This window comes from Papio anubis, chromosome 15, assembly GCF_008728515.1.
Source record: "Papio anubis isolate 15944 chromosome 15, Panubis1.0, whole genome shotgun sequence".
In the NCBI taxonomy this organism is placed as follows: domain Eukaryota; kingdom Metazoa; phylum Chordata; class Mammalia; order Primates; family Cercopithecidae; genus Papio; species Papio anubis.
This window is the reverse complement of record NC_044990.1, coordinates 17,450,823-17,470,912: the sequence shown is the minus strand read 5'-3', so window position 1 is coordinate 17,470,912 and position 20,090 is coordinate 17,450,823. Positions and strand designations below refer to the sequence as shown.

The window sequence follows — 20,090 nt, the reverse complement described above, 5'->3', positions numbered from 1 at the left end:
AATAGGTCGATAATATTGCTTATTTCTTTGTTTTCATATCTTCTGCTCTTCTGACTCTCATTTTATATCTACTTTACCTCCAAATGTGCAACTTTACTTGAGCATATCTGTCTTTAATTCATTTTGTAGAATGTCCGTATCTCCTTGTGGTTCTTTTTATACTTTTTTCTTTTCCTCTGCTTCTTCCCCTTTGCTCTTATTTCTCTCTTTCCCTCCCATTATCTCTGATTTGAATATTTCTCTTAAAAATGATTAATTTAGTTAAACAAATGTTTACTGGGCACCTGCTACATGCAAAGCAGTATACTGCTTCCACTACATTAAAAAAGTTAAAACCTAAGGGTGACTTTTCAAATGGTATAACCTGTGCTTGCTTTATGTGATGAATGTCTGATGTGTGTATGACATGCATGTGTGTTCTCATGTGTGTGTACATGAGAAAGTTTGTATTGTTGGTCATTTAGGGAAAAAAAAGGAAATTTTGAATTCTATGCTTGCTGTAAACTTTAAAATCAACTTTTTGGAGATGTAGATCCCGGAATAAAATGCAGATATGTGCTAGTTAGTACATTTTTTATAATGAAGTGTGGAAAAAACCTTTTGGATCTGAAGTATTTATAGGGACTCATGGTTAAAATAAGGAGACAGCCAACTGAAGACACATGCCTGCACAGTACCTAAATGTCATAGGTTTCTGTGGGGATAGATTATGTGCAGCAAGATGATTTTCCTGCCTATAATGCCACAGCATTCAGCGATACTAGTTTTGCTGAGAGTAGAGAACCACTTCATGGAAATATAGGCCTTAGTATATAGATCCTTTGCGTCTTAACGTTTGTAACCTAGCTTCTGATTCATGGCCCTTAAATGTACTTTCCCAAAGTGGTAAATAAAGCCTAGATTTACCTCCTAGAGTAATAATTTCAGCAAAAACAATACACCCAGCCAAACTGCTTTAATAGAAGTGAGGTATTTCAGCTTTAAACAAATTTGTGCCATGGTCATTGAAAATTGCAGAACAGTCTAAAGAGCCGAGCGGGAAACTGCTCACCATCTGCGGAGGGAGGATCTGTTTTCCGAGACCTCACTGTGACACTAGAAGACTTGGAAAGGTCAGTGCCTGTTCTCCACACCCGAACTTCCACGTAGCCAGCGCTCTCATCCACGGAGTATTCCACATCGCCGAAGTAGAAGATGGGTTCTGTTAAGAAACGAACAGAAATAATTTCTGTTATTTTTATTTTTTCGCATCAAACTCTATTGACATGATTCCAAAGAAGAGTGTGCTTACTCTTAGGGACTTCCTTATCATACATTTTTCCTTTTAGTGAGATAACATCTCTTCGATCTGTACTTTTCAGGTCAAAATATTACTGCTTACAATCGAACATACACACAGTAAAGTGTCTAATAAAACATTCTCATCTTGAGGCATAAGTTTGTTTGTCCTTCGTATGTGGGATTATAAGTGTCTTTGGAAGCTTAGTTGGAAAAATAGAACTAAATGAAACAAAACACATACCTGACTTTTTTTTTTTTTCAGTTTGGCCTAGCCACTCATTTTATTATCTCCTACCAAGTTTCCACTCTGGAACAGAGCTATAACTTTTTGCATTATGCCATTTTCTGGCCCATTAGATTTGGGCTTAATTCGGTGTATGTGGGCGTGTTATCATCACAAGTGTTAGAACCTACTGTCATAACTAGACTGAATATATGATTGCTAGTCCTGGAGACTGCAGGGCCTGACTCTGCAGGTTGCCTGTAGAGTATTGGAGATGCTCTATATTAAGTGAGACTTTACCAAATAAATAATCTCACATGAAGGGGTTAATATTAATTCTAAACACACATGAAAATGAGGCAGATTCAGTCACTAAACTAGGGCACATGTTTTGGGGTCTTCGTATTTTTTTCCAATACTGGTGATACATTTCAATTGATCTAATCAGTTTCTGCCTGACTCAACCTGTGACCAATGGTTTACCTTGTGACAGAGCTGCTAGAAGTCTGAAGTTTAGCAGTCAGCTGACCAATGAAAAAACAGAGATTTAATTTGTGATCTTACTGTAAAAAAAATTTATTTTGAATTATATAGAGGCTCACAGGAAGTTGTAAAAGTAGTATATACTTCACTCATTGTGAGCTTATTTTTATAAGCAATTATTAAGAAAGATAAATTATATCACCCAGAATAAAGGTTAATAATAGTTACCATGCATGAACAGACACAGGTGAATGTACACACATAAGGTGAACAACTCTTTGACTTGACACATTCTAGTCACCTGGCTCTAGTTTTACAAGATTCAAAAGGACTGCATCTAAAAGAACATGCAACTCACATCACTGTTCCTTAAGAAGGAAGGCCACTAAAAACATGGTATCATGTTTCAGAGCAACTAATTGAATTCCCACACATACCAAATTAAGCAAAACTCTACAACAATGGCTCACAAAGCTACTTGGAAAGGCAAAGAAAATTCATTTTGTGCATTGTTCACATTCAGTATGATTTCTTTATTTTCTTGCCCCAAATAAATTACCCTTTATTTAAACTGGAAAAGTTTGTTTTCTTTGTTTCTTCACATTGTGGGCATGATAAAAATCATACAGCCCCTTCAAATTCTTGAATAGTTCAAAACCAACCTTAGAAATTTTGTTCACATATTTTGGTTCAGAAGGTGATAAATGTCGCTGCAGCATAGTTAACCTCCTTCTTATCCTTTCAACTTGGACGGTTCTAGGGCACATGAGTGTACGTGTACAGACAAAGGTGTTATCTGTTAACCTCTGTCAAAGCAGAACTCAACTACAAGCCAGTACATTCCTGACATTTCCCACACTGAGGCAGGGCACAAAGGTGAAGACAGAGAACTCTGAAAATGCATCTTCTGACCAGATGGCCAAACCGGGCACATCTGTAAGTCTTTTAAAAGGCTTCCATAATTATCACAGAGGCTTGATCACCTGCATCCAACAAGTGATCTCTGTTAGTCTCTTCACATTCCTGACAAATCACATCATCACCCAAATTAGGTTTCTGAGTTATGGGAGAAAGCTGTGAAATGCAGTTAAGGGAGGACCTTTTATTTGACAATGATACCTCCCCATCTTCCCACCTCCCAAGTCCTCGCAGACACATAACAAAAAAGCAACGTAATAAAATCAGGTGAGTGAATATACAACTGCTAAACACCAAATAAGCTACACATCGGGGACCAAATGGTGTGTTGCATGTTTCAGACTCATTCTGTCAACTCCAAAACACGTCGTTTTCCTTTATAGCTTAATGTGTAGTTTTTATAAGAAAAAATACGGAAGTCTTATGTATGTAGTACTCTGAAAACTTCTAAGTTGTCATTTGAAATGAAGATGAATGGTTACCATATATGTACAAACACATGTGCTTTATATGTATGTGGGTGTATTTGTGTGAATGTGTATGTGAGCAAGACAGAAAGAGAGAAAGGTGGGGGTGGCATGGCACATGTGACAACGTTATGAAAATAAAACGGATATGAATGATGCAAACCACATGATTATGTTGCCTATTGCATAATATATTGTTATCTCCTGTAGAAAGAAGGAGGGAGAATGGAAATGGGATTTTAACCCTAAATCCTTCAACTTTAATACAGTGCTAATAAAAGGAGTTAGAAAAGTTAATCACTTCCTTAAAGCTTTTGATTATGAGTGGATTTATGTATATGATTTTTCTCCCTCTTTGTGCTCCACTCATCATGACTGAAAAACTGAATAATCTGAAAAACTCAAATAATCAATTACAATTACTGAAGTTAAAGTTTGATGTGATTATTATGAGATTAAAACACATTCAATAGTTTCTATAGGAAAAAAACCTCTATCTAGTTTCTTATGCCATTAATTAAAAAGATGTTTAAACATCAGCATATTTTTTCAGTGTTAGATGAGTGAGAACGAAAAATAAGTAACGATTATGTTTATTTCAATTTCTCAGCATCTTTTCAAAATACCTAAAATTTGAATATTGTTTATAATCATTACCACTGGGAGAAAACCTTATGTAATATGAATGAGTTAAAGACACATTAAGCAGTAAGTTGAGTTATAGATGTCACTTAAGAAAAATAGCAAGATATTCCTGGAACATTTTAATGAGTACTAAGCAAGAGGAAGGAATAAAATAACAAATGGATGTGACTGTCATGCCTTTGAAAGGTATCTATGCAAAATCCAGAATAATTGCTTGTCTCCCAAAAATTACTATTTATGAGTAAGATTTTTAACTCACCTCTTTCTTTGGTAAACTTTTTTCTTTTTTATGGCCTGGAAACTTGGTTTCTTTTAAGAAAATAAATAAACTGAAGATCTTTCTAGATCAGTTATGGAAATACCCCTACCCCATTACAATTTAAAGTAAACTAGAAGTTATTCAATTCTTTAATTCAGCTCCTAAATACACACTGTGCCTTGTACCATGTTTAAATTCACAGACTTCATGGATAAAACAATCAGTGGAGGATATTATTATCTGGAATAAGAGGATGATCAAATAAAGCCACACATCTCATAGCCTACACCCACCTAAGACCATAAAACAGTCCTTGTTCATCACTCCACCACCCTCAGATGACACTCCAGAATGCAGAGGAAAGATAAATTTATCCAAATTGACTGTGAGCAGTGCAAGGGAGGTTTTGAATTGGCCTAGTGAGTGTGAAATTCATAAGGGAAGCCAAATTCTACACTCTATCCCTTGAGGTCTTTATACTTTTAAATAAAGGACATAGATCAAGGCATTGACTACAGAAAAGTCTATTTTAGCTCATTAAATATTAATGTGCTTCTCAAGGTTGGGGATACTTTCACTACCTACAGCACAGATAGGATCACATTTATTTCCTACAAATGTAGAAGAGGTGGCCAGGTGAGCCATGCAGCACAGATACCTGCAACAAAGACTAAGAGAAACAATTTAAGTTTCTTTCCCTGAGGGAAAAATTTTCCCAGTGTCTAGATGGATGTTTACAATTACATTGTGTCTCCTGAGATGAAAGGAAGAGGTGCCAGTAGTAATTGCTATCTGGAGCCAAATCTTATTTACTCACGTGCACATAGACCATCATTCAAGTAAGCTTTGTAGATCTAACCAATGTGTTTGCTTAGAACTGAATGAAGTAAAAGCTTTAATGCTGCCTTTCTGTCGGGTGCTGAAAATAATACAAAGGAATGGTTTCCAAATGAGATCTTTCTTCTGAGCTGTAATGCCTAATCAATCCACGTCCCCTGGGCACCTCAAGGTGGACTTCTCCATAACGGAATCCACAGGGTCACCTCCACTCCCCTTCCCCGTGTTTCTCTTTGTCTCATTGCCACTAATCTAGCTGCAGGCAGATTAGTAACACCTTCCTTTTGAGTTTTCCCAGCAGCCACTTAACCAGGCTCTTAAGGAAAGTGGTCATCCCTCAAAGCAAATCTCATCATAGTACTCCCTTTGCTGAAAGCCTCTCAACTTTCCTTACTGTTCTTGGGATTATTCACAAGCTACTTAACATGGTTTATAAGACACTGAAACATTTGATCTTGGTTTGCCTTTTCAATCTCATATTAGCCCCTTTTCTAGTAAACAATCCGGTCTTCAATGTGCCCCTCCCAGCCTTTGCTCTATGGCTGCTGCTGCTGCTTTGAATACTCCTCCCTCCTCATCCGGATACCTCCTGCTCTGCTCATCTTCCAGGCCTCTGTTGAGAAGTCACTTCTGCGGGGAGCACCCTGCTTTCCCCTACCAAACAAAGCCCTGGTTCAACTTCCGCTGTCACTGTGAGTATGTCCCCCATGGTCTCTGAGCTCTCTAAGGGGAGGAATCAAGCTTCCTCTATTCAGTGGTACTTCCCTAACACGTAGCTTAATCAATGTAATAGGTGTGCAATCAATATGTGTAGAATGAATTAACATCAGAGTAGAATTAGTTATTTGCTACAGCAAATGAATAACTATGTCTGTCTTTGTGGTGGGTGAGTCAGAAGAGGACACTCTTAGCATCAGGCAGGAGCAGTTAAGAAGCCTAAGGAGGAGCCGGTGCTTTTCTTTGCAGTAAAATGACTTTATAAGGCTGCCCTTTGAATCTGTAAGAAATTCACGGGGAAGGAAAAGCGAATTAAAATGAACTCAAAGAGAAGGGGCTTTTTTTTTTTTTCTTTTCTTTTGAAATACTTTGCCTTCACTGGTTCCCAAATGGGAAGTATACTAGAATTATCCTAGAGAATTTAAAAATACAGATGCTAGGGCCTTATCTCCAACTTTCCAAATCAGAATCTCCAACAGGCACTTCCAGGCACCTGTGTTTGTTTGTGAATAGGTTTTAGTTTTTAGAGCTGTTTTGGGTTCATGGCAAAACTGAGCAGAAGATGCAGAGACCTGCACATGGCCCTTGCCTCCACACAGGCACAGCACTGTTTTTAAACACCTTCACAGGCAGCTAACTTGCAGTCAGCAATCTGCGTATTGTTTTAGCTCATTTCAGCATCTTTAAAACTAGTCACTTAATTGCTGGATACCACAGTAGTAGTTGTTTTACATTCAGTACCTTACTTCATCCTCACAACCACCCACTGAGGTGTGTACTATATTAATCCCATTTTCACAGATAAGGAAATCAAGAATTGGGGAGATTAAGAGATTTGCCCAAAGTTGTGCTGTACATCAGGGAAATAGTGGAACTAGGATGCATATCTAGATAAAGCCTGTGCCTTTGACTACTATTAAGGCAGGAAAGGAGTCATAAAAGGTTTTCACAAGATTCTTATGGACAAAATTTTTACCTAGCAATTCAATATATGGGGATATGTCATATAGAAATGCTAACCTAAGTGTTCAAAGATGCATACAAAGGATTGCTCATTGTATTTCATTCATCTGTGTTACAGTGCAACTGGAAACAAGCCCAAACTCTATCAGAAAGGGATTAAATTCAGTTCTTTCACAAAATGGACTACCAGACTATAAAGCATACATGTATATGTGTGTGTGTGTATATATATGCGCATATATATACATATATACATATATACATATATGCGCATATACACACATATGTACACGTATATATACATATATAGATATAGATATAGATATTTTAGTTTTACCCCCCAGGTTAAAAAATATTTGAGATATTGATGCTCTGCGATTCTGTATCTTATGCTCTCTACTCGGCTTTATCAGCAGCAGTGATAGATTAAAATTTAAAGGTAATTTGGGTTGCAGTGAGCCAATATCACCAATGTGCTCCTTTATTGTGAGATCCTTCTTCCTCGGTTATCCTTGTGTTACTCTATGTTAGCAGCCAACGCTGTTGCACTGCTTCCTTGTGTTGTACATGGAAAAAAAAATCATTGTTCTGCAAGCCAGGAGTGCCACTCCCCTCTCAGTCACTTATGAAGTGCCTGACACTGGGGAAATCAACTTCTTTGGTTCTCAGATTTCTGGACTGCAATATCCAATTTGATCTATGTGAAGTCAGATCTCTAAGCTTTCAGGTCCAAGATATTCTTTTTGCCCTTCTGGGACGTTTGTGTTTTTCTTGTTGATATAATACTAGTTGGCAGCTATTTCTCTCATTCAACATTTAATCCAATTGATTCATGCTTACTTCCTGCAGTCTTTACTGGAAGGATAATAGGTGCTTCCTCTCAAGGAAAAATAGGAGTTAGAAAACCATTCTTGTCTTTAAAATGGTTTGTGTTTAAGGAGTAACCAAGAAGATGAAAACATAAGCATTGTGATTTTTATATGACGTCTTATATCAGATAATATTTACTCAGTAACATCCTTGGCTTTAAAGAGAACAACTTGTTTAATCATTTAAATGTGTATTTTCATTTATAGAGAATAAAAACTTGTCTAATATCTTTTTAAAATACGATTTAAAAATAAAGCAAGGCCACCTTCTAGAGTGAAAGGAGTGCAGCCCTGAGTCAGGGTGAGATGAGTGATGGTCATGGCAGAGCCTGTGAGTGATGGGGTAAAAGGTAGCTCAGAGAGGAGCCTGGGTAATAGAACTGGATAGCTAAATAAATGGTTGACACGGGGAAATGCCAATTTAAGGCTACTGGTGTTCAGGTAAATGTAATGTCACTAAGGAACTGTTCATCATTTTCATTCTAATAGCTGAATGTAAACTGCAGTAGCCAGAACTTTCTAGGGCAATGACAATGCCTCACTGCAGCCTTTAGGTGGAAGGTTAACCACTGCTTTTCAGAGAAGGACCTAGGAAAATTCAAGTAAGCTACAAAGCACATGTTTTGTTCTTAGATGTTTGACATTCTGTGAATATACTACATGCGGGTTTTTAAAAAATAAATAAGGCTTTATTCTTTGGGGTTAATTTTTTGTATATTATAAAAACAACTAGTGATAGGAAGAATATCAAGAAAGGTAGTCCTGGCCAACCCTTCTGCCTGCATACGTTTAACCATCCATTTATTATCTATTTTTTGAACACCTATTATGGATCAGGCACTGTGCTCCCTACTGGGGATATGATAAAGACACAGCCCTTGTTTTTGAAGAGTTCTTAGTGTAATAGTTAAAACAGAAAACAAACACACCATTGCACAGTTGTCTTGACAGTAATAGTAATGACAGCTAAACACATATTCTAAGTGCTTTACATATATTAACTTATTTATTCTTTATAACAACCCTATGAGTAGATACTATTATTGAAACCACCTTTGAAAAAATTGTATCAGTGAGAAAATTATGGCAGTGAGCGAGATCTGATCTAGCCCACGCCCCCCGACCCCCCCGACCTTTTCTTTAGCTTTCAAGCTGCCTGGGTTTAGGCTGGCTAACTTCGGAAGACATTTAGTTTATAGTTTAAATGAAAACAGCCCGTCCCCAAAACTCAGTTGCCTTTATGAAGCTAAAGCGAGACCACCAGCCTACAGGAAGAGAGGAGCCTGAATTCTGCTAAGGTGCAACTTCCCCAACTACTCCTGCAAATAACATCACTCTTCGATTGTAGATGGGCATTTTGAGATATCCTTTCAGGTTCTGTGCTTATCTAACACCGTGGCTCCACCTGGAGCTGCTAACTGGTGGCTCCTATGGCCCCATCGGGAACCAACTCAGCTCAAGAGAACAACTTCAATTCCCTAGGAGTTCATCTCTGACCCAACCAATCAGCAGCAAGCACCCATTGTATAGCCACTCCTACCTTTTCCCTCAAAATATCTTTGGAAAACCCCTAACCTATGAGCCTTTGATGAGACTGATTTGAGTAAGAACTCTGTCTCCTGCATGGCGTGGCTGACCTCATGTCAATTAAACTCTTTCTTTACTAAAATGCCATGGTCTTTATTTGTGTACCGAGCAGGAATAACCCATCAGGCTGTTACATTATGAGGACATTGGGGCAGAGAAGGGTTAGATAATTATCCCAAGAATATATATCTTATAAGACAGAGCCAGGATTAGATGTGGGGCAATATGGCTTCATAAGCATATCATGCCTCTCCATGTATGATGTAATTCTAATTGCTTAGATTATGCTACCCAATTTTACTACTTTATGTGACAAAACTCTCTCTTTCTCCTCAATCTTTCTTCCCTACATAAAATCATCATAACATATCTTTCCCACAATATCACCACTCCGTCCACTGCCACAAGCACAAGTATTTGATCTTAAAGTTTCTTTCTTCCTTTCACTTGAATAACAACTTGAAATGCTCTATCCATTATTTTCATATTCTCAGCTCTCAATTAATTTTAAGCTCATTGAAATACAGCCTCATTCTCCAAAACACTCAAGAAATACTTCCTCCAAATTGGCCAGTGCCCTTCTTTTTGCAAAATCCAACTGCATATTACAAATCTTTGTCTTTATCTTTGAAGAATTTAATATTGTGGGCCACACCTTTTTTCTTGCATCTTCATCCTTTTCTTTCCATATTACTACTGTCCCCTGGCTCTTCTCTCATCTCTTATCTGTTGCTCAATTGTGAACGTTTTCTTTTAAAGGAAGAATAAGATGACCATAAAGTTATTACTTTACCTGCACATAGAAAGTGCTCAGTCACCATAAGTTATTATTATCATTTTAATGGTTGGTAGCTGAATTTTGAGGCATTAATATGAGTTAGCCAGCTGATGAATGAGGAGGTAGAGAGGGAGAATTTTTCAAGTAGAAGCAGAAATAGAAACTAAAGATATGTAGATAGCCTCATGTGTTTGGGGGCTGCAGAGTTTGGTGTGTGTATTGTATGCTGCTTGGAATGAGGAGATGGGGCGAACAAGCAAAGCAGGAAGCCATGGCCAGGCCATGCAGGACCTTGTGGTGGGAGCCTTGTCCTAGAAATTAGCAGGTGAGAGGTATGCTCAGTGTTAAAAAAGGGGGGAACATGATGATGAAATATGCATTTAGGGGTCTGGAGGATGAATGGGCTGGCAGAAAGGGGTGGGATTTGAGCAAACTGGAAGCAGGCAGTCTAGTTAGCAAGTGCAAGAATCTAGGCAAGATATGAAGTTCGTTTGGACCAGGTGGTGGCAGTTCAGACAGGGAAAAATAACAAGGGTATAATGTTTAGAGAGATGAAGGAGGTAGAATCAAGGAGTTGGGGTAAGGAGTGAGAGGAAAGAATCCAGTACTGATAGAACCATTCACCAAGATTAGGGATACGGGAGAATAAAACAGGGCAGGGCAAGGACTGAGTGCTCTAATCTATTGAGTTTTTCTCCTGATTTGTTTTGATGCTTTTCAGAATCTAAGGCATTAACTCTGGTAAGATGTGTGCCCACATTACTTTTCTTGCACTGTTTAAGAAGAAGAAGAAAAAAAGAGTTTTCACACATGACACAATCACTGTGTCTTCCATAATTATATCACAGGGTTTGATGAAGCTTCCTTCTTCACAGAGATGTCAAGGGATGTGTTGAACAGAGTCACGAAATTTTCCTCAGAGTGCTAAACTGACATCTACTGCAAAGAGTTTATTTGTCCTCTCAGTATACTGAATTAGATCGAATACATATTACTATTTAGATGTACTGTCATTTTAAAAACTTCAAAATATGTGTTGAGGACCAACATCACAGAAAACAGGCATGCTAGGTTTGTTGGGAGGGTAGCGATCCCCTGGAAAGACTTACAAAACTGTACTGCTTTCAACCCGCTATTTAGCGCAGACAGCATTCCACCAGTTTATGAGATGCAGACCGTGCACGCTAGATCCACAGGTGTAAAGCAACACCTAGACCACTTCTAATTTTATCTTGTATTTATAGGATCACCTTGCAGCACTGAGACTATGAAAGACTGTGGCTTTGGCTTTTTAAAGCCTTCTCTTGCAGGGAGTGTGCTCTCAAAAATTACCCTTCTGAATAAGTGTGATTCTTAAAAACAAAGAAAAAGAAAAAGGAAAGAATGGGCTCCTTGTTGGCATTTTGACCACAGAGCTTCAGCCCTGTAGTGTACTTCCTGGGCCTGTGAAACCCATTGTTTGTGAAACACCCTCAGGGAAATTGAAACTGAGATATAGTTCAGCTCTATAAGGTGTAAAAAGAAAGCTATTTTTTTCCTCTCACAATACCTATATTCTTGCTTTTTGAAAAGATACTCACGAGTAAAGATCTATCAGCTGTTTTATTTCTTTTCACGGGAATGCATTTAAACTCAGGAACTGCTGAATTGTACTGTAACTTGGCTCATCCCAAATAGTGCAGTTGTCTTCACAATAGAGAGACTGTCACAGCCTAAAAAGACACGTGACTCTCAGCATCAGTTTACTGGCTGCCCACTCAATGATTCAGGCTCCTCCATTCTTTGTGCGGAAGAGAACTGGGCTTCCAGGAGCCTGAGGCCAAGCGAGAGAACCTTCTGAAAGCTGTCACTGCATGTGGAGCCTGGACTTATCCTTTGCCTTGTTGGAGCTATTTGTCCATTTCCTTCTCGAAGTCTCTATAGATTGGGCTAGTATCTTTCACCACTGTGTCCTTAATGTCCTGGAAACTGCCGGCCACTTAGCAGGGTCCTATAAACAAGTGAAGTGAGGCCAGGACAAATCTTTGTTCCCTCTACCCTCACACAGCATCTGGAAACATGAGAGATGTTAAGTGTGTGTTTTAAATGAATAAATGTGTGGATTCAAATGATTTCAAATGTCTGTTTCAGAGAGACAGAAAAAAGACCTGTTTCATAGAAAAAAGAGAAAAAAAGATGATTTATTTCTCCAGTAGTATGAAGGAAACGCTTCATCCATAATTTTAAGTGCTTCAAATTGTTACAAATGGCCTAGAGAAAGAAGGCATTTTTAATTTTAGCTATATGTTTAAAATTTCAGTATAAATTATTATTGTGATTATTTATCACATACTTTACTGGTTTATCAAATAATAGTAGCACTATATTTCACTGGGCAATCTTGTATCTTTCTACGTCAGTATAAGGTTTGGTACATAATTTTAAGGAAGATTTAAAGCCAATTGCAAAAAAAATATGTATACAATTTACAACATAGGAATAAATGAGTGAAAAGAAGATCCCATGTTCAGTCAGATAGGATGAAGGACTATTTCTCAGGGAAAACATAATAGCTATCTGTTCCCTCTGAAAGGTAACATTTATCTACAAAGAGAAGGAAGGTTCCCAGAGAACACAGGGACACCATTAGGACTCCTAATGAGACAACTACTTCTGGCTTTATAAGGAAGCAAACTAACAAGTTTCACATCTTTACAGTGACCACTGGTATATCCATCAATGTCAGAAAATAGTACATCTATTCCAAAATGTTTCCTCAATATTTCATTCTAATACCATACATGGAGATGCTGCTATCTGTTTAGTAATGGAGGTACATGTTTTCAACAGTAGACCATAGGTGCACAGTGTGTTTTCCAGACTGAAAATAGATAATCATAGCCCGGCAAGTCCATGGCAGCATTTCACAGATGCTGGCCTCCCTTTACATCACTGAGGCATGCAGGCCAAGACTTCGAAGTACTCTGCTTTCAGCCAAGTTGCCATGTTTGGCTTTTCAGCATTTTCTGTACATTTTATGATTTCAATAAAAAGATATGCCAGTCCTCTGTGACCAGCAAATAATTAGGACTTTCTGATTGTAACAATAGTATTTAGTAAGAGATCTTTTCCATGTAATCAACTTTTTATGTCCTTTATTGGTTTTTATTACAAAATTCATTTTAATAGTTTTAAACTTACAAATTCCGAAGTCTCGTATCTGAGAAGTTGCTTCTCAGATTTATGTGATTTTTAACATTAAAATGGAATTTTCTGTGACTGAGATCTTGAGGTTCCTATAAATGTTTAGTGAACTGCTTCCAGGGTTTTAGTGGTGGTGATAAATCAGAAATATTTATTCCTTGATGTCTATAAGATAGTATTGCATGGCCAGCATTCACTTTTCTGTTTGGAAGAGATGGGGACTAGGCAGATAGTGTTACTGGGAAAAAGACAAAACAAACTCAAGACAGTATTTATCCATGAGGACTTGACAAGAGAGCCAAAATGCAATCTTTCAGAAGGACAACAATTTTCACTGGGTGGTTTGCTAGATGATGTGGAAAAAGCAGTGCTATTCCTTGTCCAATTGAAGTACCAGATTGAGACTGCACTATTTAGCTTTCCTAAAGATCTAAGGGGAATTACACTTGACAAAAGATCAACAAGGATAATTCATTTACAAGTTATCCTAATATCTATGACATTTCAATGATCAATATTCAGGTGCTGTATGTCTATAAAAGTGTATGTAGCTTGTTTCATCTTGTAAACTTCCCTATTAGGATACCTAATAATATCTTTGAGTATTACATTGTAGAATCAGAAGGTCATTGTGTATATTAAATATACATACTGCTAATATAATATGCGGTATGCTGCATAGTTGTTAATGCCATAGTTTCTTTAGTCAGGCTGGCTAAATGCTTACCGGCTGTTTGACCTTGGGCAAGTTATCTAACCACTCACAGATGCTAAAACCCAGGCCTAATACAACTTGGCTCATAATTTGTGTATGTGTCTATGTGTGTTAAATAGTTCAGGTAAAAGATTTAGCACATCTAAGAAGGTGTTCATGTTAGCTATGATTATATAAAAATATATGATATCTATGAAGCCCTAAAAAATAAAGACACGAGTTAATTTAATATTGTGAACAGCATGATCCTAATTGGTATCACAACCTCGATATCCTAAAACCACTCTAGCAGACTACATACTTGTAAATGTACACTCCATGAATTTAAGGGCTCATTTCTGGGTGAACCAGGCCTACGTCCTGGCACAGCTGCCTGTGCTCACTTTCTTGCGGGCAGAAAGGTCATTCTTCAGTGTAAATTACACAAAAATGGTTAGCTTTTCTCATAAAGAAGTTTGGAGCCTTTGCCTTTTCTGGTAATGGTGGTGAAATGTTTTTATGTGACTAGCAGGAGAAATTCAAGTGGCTGCTTGCCAAGCTTGTGTGTGTGCAGTGGAACAAAACTCTTTAATGCTTTTCCTGCAGTGAACAGTGCATTGTATCAACAGTTTCAAAAAGACCAGGCGAGCACACAGCAGCATAGCAGCCAGGGCCTCTGGAGGTTCTGGCCATAACAGGTTGAGTCAAATGGACTCCTATTGCTAACAAACCCACTCGAGCAGTCTCTGATCTTTGCTTATTTGCCTTTTTCTTTGTTTTTAAAATTTGCTTTTTAATTGACACACTGTAATTTCCCATATTTATGAGGTACAATTTGATGTTTTGATATATTTCTGCGTTGTATAATGACCCAATAAGGGTAGTTAGTATATCCAGCACATCATGTATGTCCTCTTTTTGATGAGAACACTGAAAAGCTGAAAAGCCTTTCTTCCAGCAATTTGTTTGTTTTTTTTTTTTTTTGAGACAGAGCCTTGCTCTGTTACCCAGACTAGAGTGTAGTGGCACTATCACGGCTCACTGCAACCACCGCCCAGCTAATTTTTGTATTTTTAGTAGACACGGGGTTTTACCATGTTGGCCAGGCTGGTCTCGAACTCCTGACCTCAGATGATCCACCTGCCTTGACCTCCCAAAGTGCTGGGATTACAGGCATGAGCTGCCATGCCTAGTCAGCTTTTTTATAATATATAATATTTTACTGTTAACCATAGTCACCCTACTGTGCAATAGAACACTGGAATTTATTCTTTCTATGTAATTGTAACACGTACCTATGAATCAACCTTTCCCCATCATCCTCTCCTTTCTCCTTTTCCCAATCTCTGATAACCACAGTTCTATTCTCTGCTTCAATGATATCAGCTTTTTTTCCTTTGTAGATTCCACATATGAGTGACATCATGTGGTATTTGTCTTTCTGTGTCTGGCTTATTTCACTTAACATGGTGTCCTCCAGGTTCACCCATGTTGTCTCAAATGACAGGATTTCATTATTTTTATGGCTGTATAGTATTCTGTTGGCTATTTACACCACATTTTTTCATCTATTCATCTTTTGGATACTTAGGTTGAGTCCATATCTTAGCTATAGTAAATAGTGCTGCCATAAACATGGGCATGCAGATACCTCTTCAACATATGGATTTCAAATATTTTCAGTAAATACTCAGCTGTGGGATTGCTGAATAATATGGTAATCCTGTTTCTAGTTAATTGAGGAACTGCCATACTGTATTCCATAATGGCTGTACTAGTTTACAACCCCACCAACAGTATGTCAGTGTTCCCTTTTCTCCACATTCTCACCAACACTTGTCTTTTTTTATAATAGCCATTCTAACTGAAGTGAGATGGTATCTTATTTTGGTTTCGGTTTGTGTTTCTCTGACAGTTAGCAACGTTGAACATTTTTTTACATACCTGTTTGTCATTTGTAAGCATTCTTTTGAAAAATGGCCTTTTGCCCATTTTTGATTAATATTAACATTATTATTGTTGTTTTGCTGTTAAGTCCCTTATATATTCTAGATATTAACCCGTTGTCACATCTATAGTTTGCAAATATTTTCTCCCATTCTGTAGGTTGTCTCTTCCCTCTCTTAACAGTTTCCATTGCTATGGAAAAGCTTTCTAGTTTGATATAATCCTATTTGCCTATTTTTTCTTTTGTTGACTATCCTTTTGAAGTTTTATCTAAAAAGTCCTTGCCCAGCCCAATGCCCTGATGTATTTCTTCTATTAGAGTCAGGTTTTACATTAAGAACTTTAATCCATTTTGAGTTGATTTTTATATATAGTGAGAGATAGGGATCTAGTTTCATTCTTCTGTATGTAGATAAACTAATTTTCCCAGTACCACTTATTGAAGAGACTATCTTTTCCCCAACATGTATTTTTGGTACATTTGTTGAAAATCAGTTGGTTGTAGGTGTGTAAATTGACTTCTGGGTTCTATATTCTGTTCCATTGGTCTATGTGTCTGTTTTTCATGCCAGTACCATGTTGTTTTGTAGTTACTATAGCTTTGTAGTATATTTTGAAGTGAGGTAGTATGAAGCTTCCAGCTTTGTTCTTTTTGCACAGGATTGCTCTAGTTGTTTTGGGGTCTTTTGTTCTAGAGAAATTTTAGAATTGTTTATTTCTATTTTTGTGAAGAATGTCATTGGCATTTTGATAGGAACTGCATTAAATCTGTACATCACTTTGGGTCGTTTGGCCATTTTATGACGTTAATTCTTACAATCCACAAACATAGGACACCTTTCCACATATTTGTATTATTTTACATTTCTTTCATCAAAGTTTTATAGTTTCCGTAAAAAGATTTTTCGATTTTTCACCTCCTTAACTAAGTTTATTACTAGCTATCTTTTTTTTGTAGTTGTTGTAAATGAAACTGTTTTCTTGATTTCTTTTTCAGATAGTTGACTATGGGCATATAGAAATGCTACTGATTTTTTATGTTTACTTTGTATACTGCAACTTTACTAAATTTGTTTATTAGTTCTAACAGTTTTTCAATGGAGTCTTTAAGGTTTTCTACATATGAGATCATGTCATCTGCAAACAGTGGCACTTAGCTTCCTCCTTTCAAATTTGAATGCCTTTTATTTCTTTCTCTTGCCTAATTGCTCTGGCTAGGGCTTCATGTAGTACATTAAATAGAAATGGTAAAAGTGGACATCTTTGTCTAGTTCCTGACCTTACAGGAAAAGCTTACAATTTTTCCTCATTCTGTATGATGTTAGCTGTGTGTTTGTCATATATGGCTGTTACTGCATTGAGGCAAGTACCACGTGAATCTAATTTGTTGAGCATTTTAATCATGATAGTAAATTTTATCAAATGTTCTTTCTGCCTCTATTGAAATGATATTTTAAAAAATCATTCTTTCTGTTAATGTGCATATCACATTTATTGGTTTGCAAATGTTAAACCATACATGCATCTCTGGAATAAACTCCACTTGATCATAGTGAATGATTTGTTTAATGTGCTGTTGGATTCAGTTTGCTAGCATCTTGTTAAGAATTTTCACATTTATGTTCATTGGTGATCCTAGCCTGTAGTTTTTCTTTGTTGTTGTGTGATTGTTTGATTTTGAAATCAGGGTAATGCTGGCCTCGTAAGATAACTTTTGAAGTATTCCTTCCTCTTCAACTTTTCGGAATAGTTTGAGAAGAACTGGTATTAGCTCTTCATTAAATGTTTGGTAGAATTCAGCTGGGAATCCGTCCAGTCCTGAGCTCTTCTTTGATGGAGGACTTTTTATTACTGATTCAACATCCTCAGTCATTACTGACCTGCTCAGATTTTCTATTTCTTCATGGTTCAATCTTGACAGGTTGTATGTGTCCAGGAATTTATCCATTTCTTCTACTATAGTTTGGATACGGTTTGTTTGTCCCCACCAAATCTCATGTTAAATTTTGGTTTCAATATCAGAGATGGGGTCTATGGGAAGTGTTTGGGTTATGGGTACAGATCTCTCATAAATAGATTAATGTCCTCCCTTGGTGAATGTAAGTGAGTTCTCATTTTATTAGTTCCCACCAAAGCTGGTTGTTAAAAAGCTTGGGATCTCTCACTATGGGATCTTGCACATTCTGGCTCCTCTTTACTTTCTGCCATGAGTGAAAGCAGCCTGAGTCCCTCATCAAAAACTGAATAGGTGCTGGCACCATGCTTTTCGTACCTGCAGAACTGTGCATCAAATAGTCCTCATATCGTTATAAATTACCCAGCCTCCAGTAATCCCTTATGGTCGCACAAAATGGACTATGTTATCAAATTTGTTGGCATATAGTTGTTTACGGCAGCCTCTCATCATCCTTTGTATTTCTGTGGTATCAGCTGTAATATCTCTTGTTTAATATCTGATTTTATTTGTCTTCTTTTATTTCTTAGTCTAGCTAAAGGTTTTTCAAGTTTGTTATTGTTTCAAGAAATTAACTCTTCATTTTGTTGATCCTCTGAATTTTTTTAGCCTCCCATTTTTTTTTTCTATTCTGAGATTTGTTTCTTGCCTTCTACAAGGGAACAAAACATTACTCTAGTAACAGAAACCAAAGAAAAAAGCATGTACAAAATGCCTGAAAAATTCAAAATAATGATCTTAAGGAAACAGCCAGATACAAGGAACCCAGAAAAACAACGCAATGAAATAAAAACAATTCATGGGAAGTACAGCAAGATGGTGGAATAGAAGGCTACACTATTTGTTCCGCCAACCTAGAAACACCAAATTTTAACAACCATGTGTACACAGAAAAGCACCACCACAAGAGCCAAAAGCCAGGCTCTGCTGCAACGGGGTAGAAGAACAAGCAGGCCCCTAGGGTCCCTGAGTCAAGGTCTAGGTTCTTGCACAGCACTTCAGGCCCTTCCCTAGGCCAGAGGGGAGCCCACTGTCCTGAAGGCTGAGTCCTGTGCCTGTCAGTATTCACCACAAGCTAAGAGAAAAGCACTTGGGCTTTATGCGAACATTGGTGGTGGCCTGGTAGAGCTCCCCACTATCAGTGGTGGTGGTGGTCTCAGGGAGAGGCCCCTCTGCCTGTGAAAAGGGGAGAGAAGAGCAGCAAGCACTTTGTATTGTGGTTTGAATATTAGCTTAACTGTAGTAGAATAAAACATCAGGTAAGTTGCTAAGGTTTTTTATTCTAATCCCTGACTCCCAGACAGCATCCCTGGACACATTTGGGGTCTGGGGAAACTTGCCATTCTGAAGTGAAGGGCCTTGGGCAAGGCTTAGTACTGTGTAGGCTTCAGGTCTGACCCAGCATAGTTTCAACAGTGGTGGCCACAGGTGTGCTTGCCTCACCACACCTCCGGTTCCAGGTGGCTCAGCACAGAGACAGAGACTCTATATGTTTGGGAGAAAGTAAGGGAGAAGAACAAGGCCTCTGCCTTGTAATCCACAGAACTGCTCTGGATCTCAACCAAGACCACCAAGGTGCTACCTCCATGAATCTGCAAAAATCACAGTGTCTTGGGCTTGAGGCCCAAGTGCCTTCGAATGCTTGGAAAGACTTCCAAAGAAGGACAAGCACAAATAAGCCCAGACTGTGAAAACCACAATAAATATCTAACTCTTCAATGCCCAGACACAGACGAGTATCTACAAGCATCAACACCATCCAGGAAAACATGACCTCACCAAATGAACTATATAAAGCACCAGGGACCAATGCTGGAGAAACAGAGATATAAGTCCTCTCAGATAGAAAATTCAAAATAGCTATTTTGAGAAGACTCAAAGAAATTTAAGACAATTTAATTGATAAATGATGCATGTCTTCTGAGTGTTTCGCCAGTCAGCTGTTCTCCCATTAGTTTCCCTTTCCTTGGGCCTCTGTATTCCCAAAGACACAACAATACTGAAGTTAAGCCAATTAATAAGCTTACAATGGCTTCTAAGTATTCAAGCGAAAAGAAGAGTTTCATGTCTCTCACTTTAAATCAAAAGCTAAAAATGATTAACCTTAGTGAGGAAGGCATGTCAAAAACTGAAACCAGCCTCTTGTGCCAAACAGTTATCCAAGTTGTGAATGGAAAGGAATAGTTCTTGAAGGACATTTAAAATGCTATTCCAGTGAACACACAAATGATAAGAAAGTGAAATAGCCATTCTGATGATATGGAGAAAGTTTGAGTGGTTGGGAT

At 37.8% G+C, this 20,090-nt stretch overlaps 1 protein-coding gene across 1 annotated transcript in view; it reads right to left on the bottom strand.

The window, feature by feature from the left end:
* FREM2 (FRAS1 related extracellular matrix 2) overlaps positions 1-20,090 on the bottom strand; it is a 182,606-nt gene that overhangs the window by 38,643 nt on the left and 123,873 nt on the right. The window contains exon 7 of the mRNA XM_003913791.4: positions 1,052-1,201. Coding sequence (XP_003913840.2) covers positions 1,052-1,201 — 150 coding nt within the window. The remainder of the gene's footprint in view (positions 1-1,051; positions 1,202-20,090) is intronic.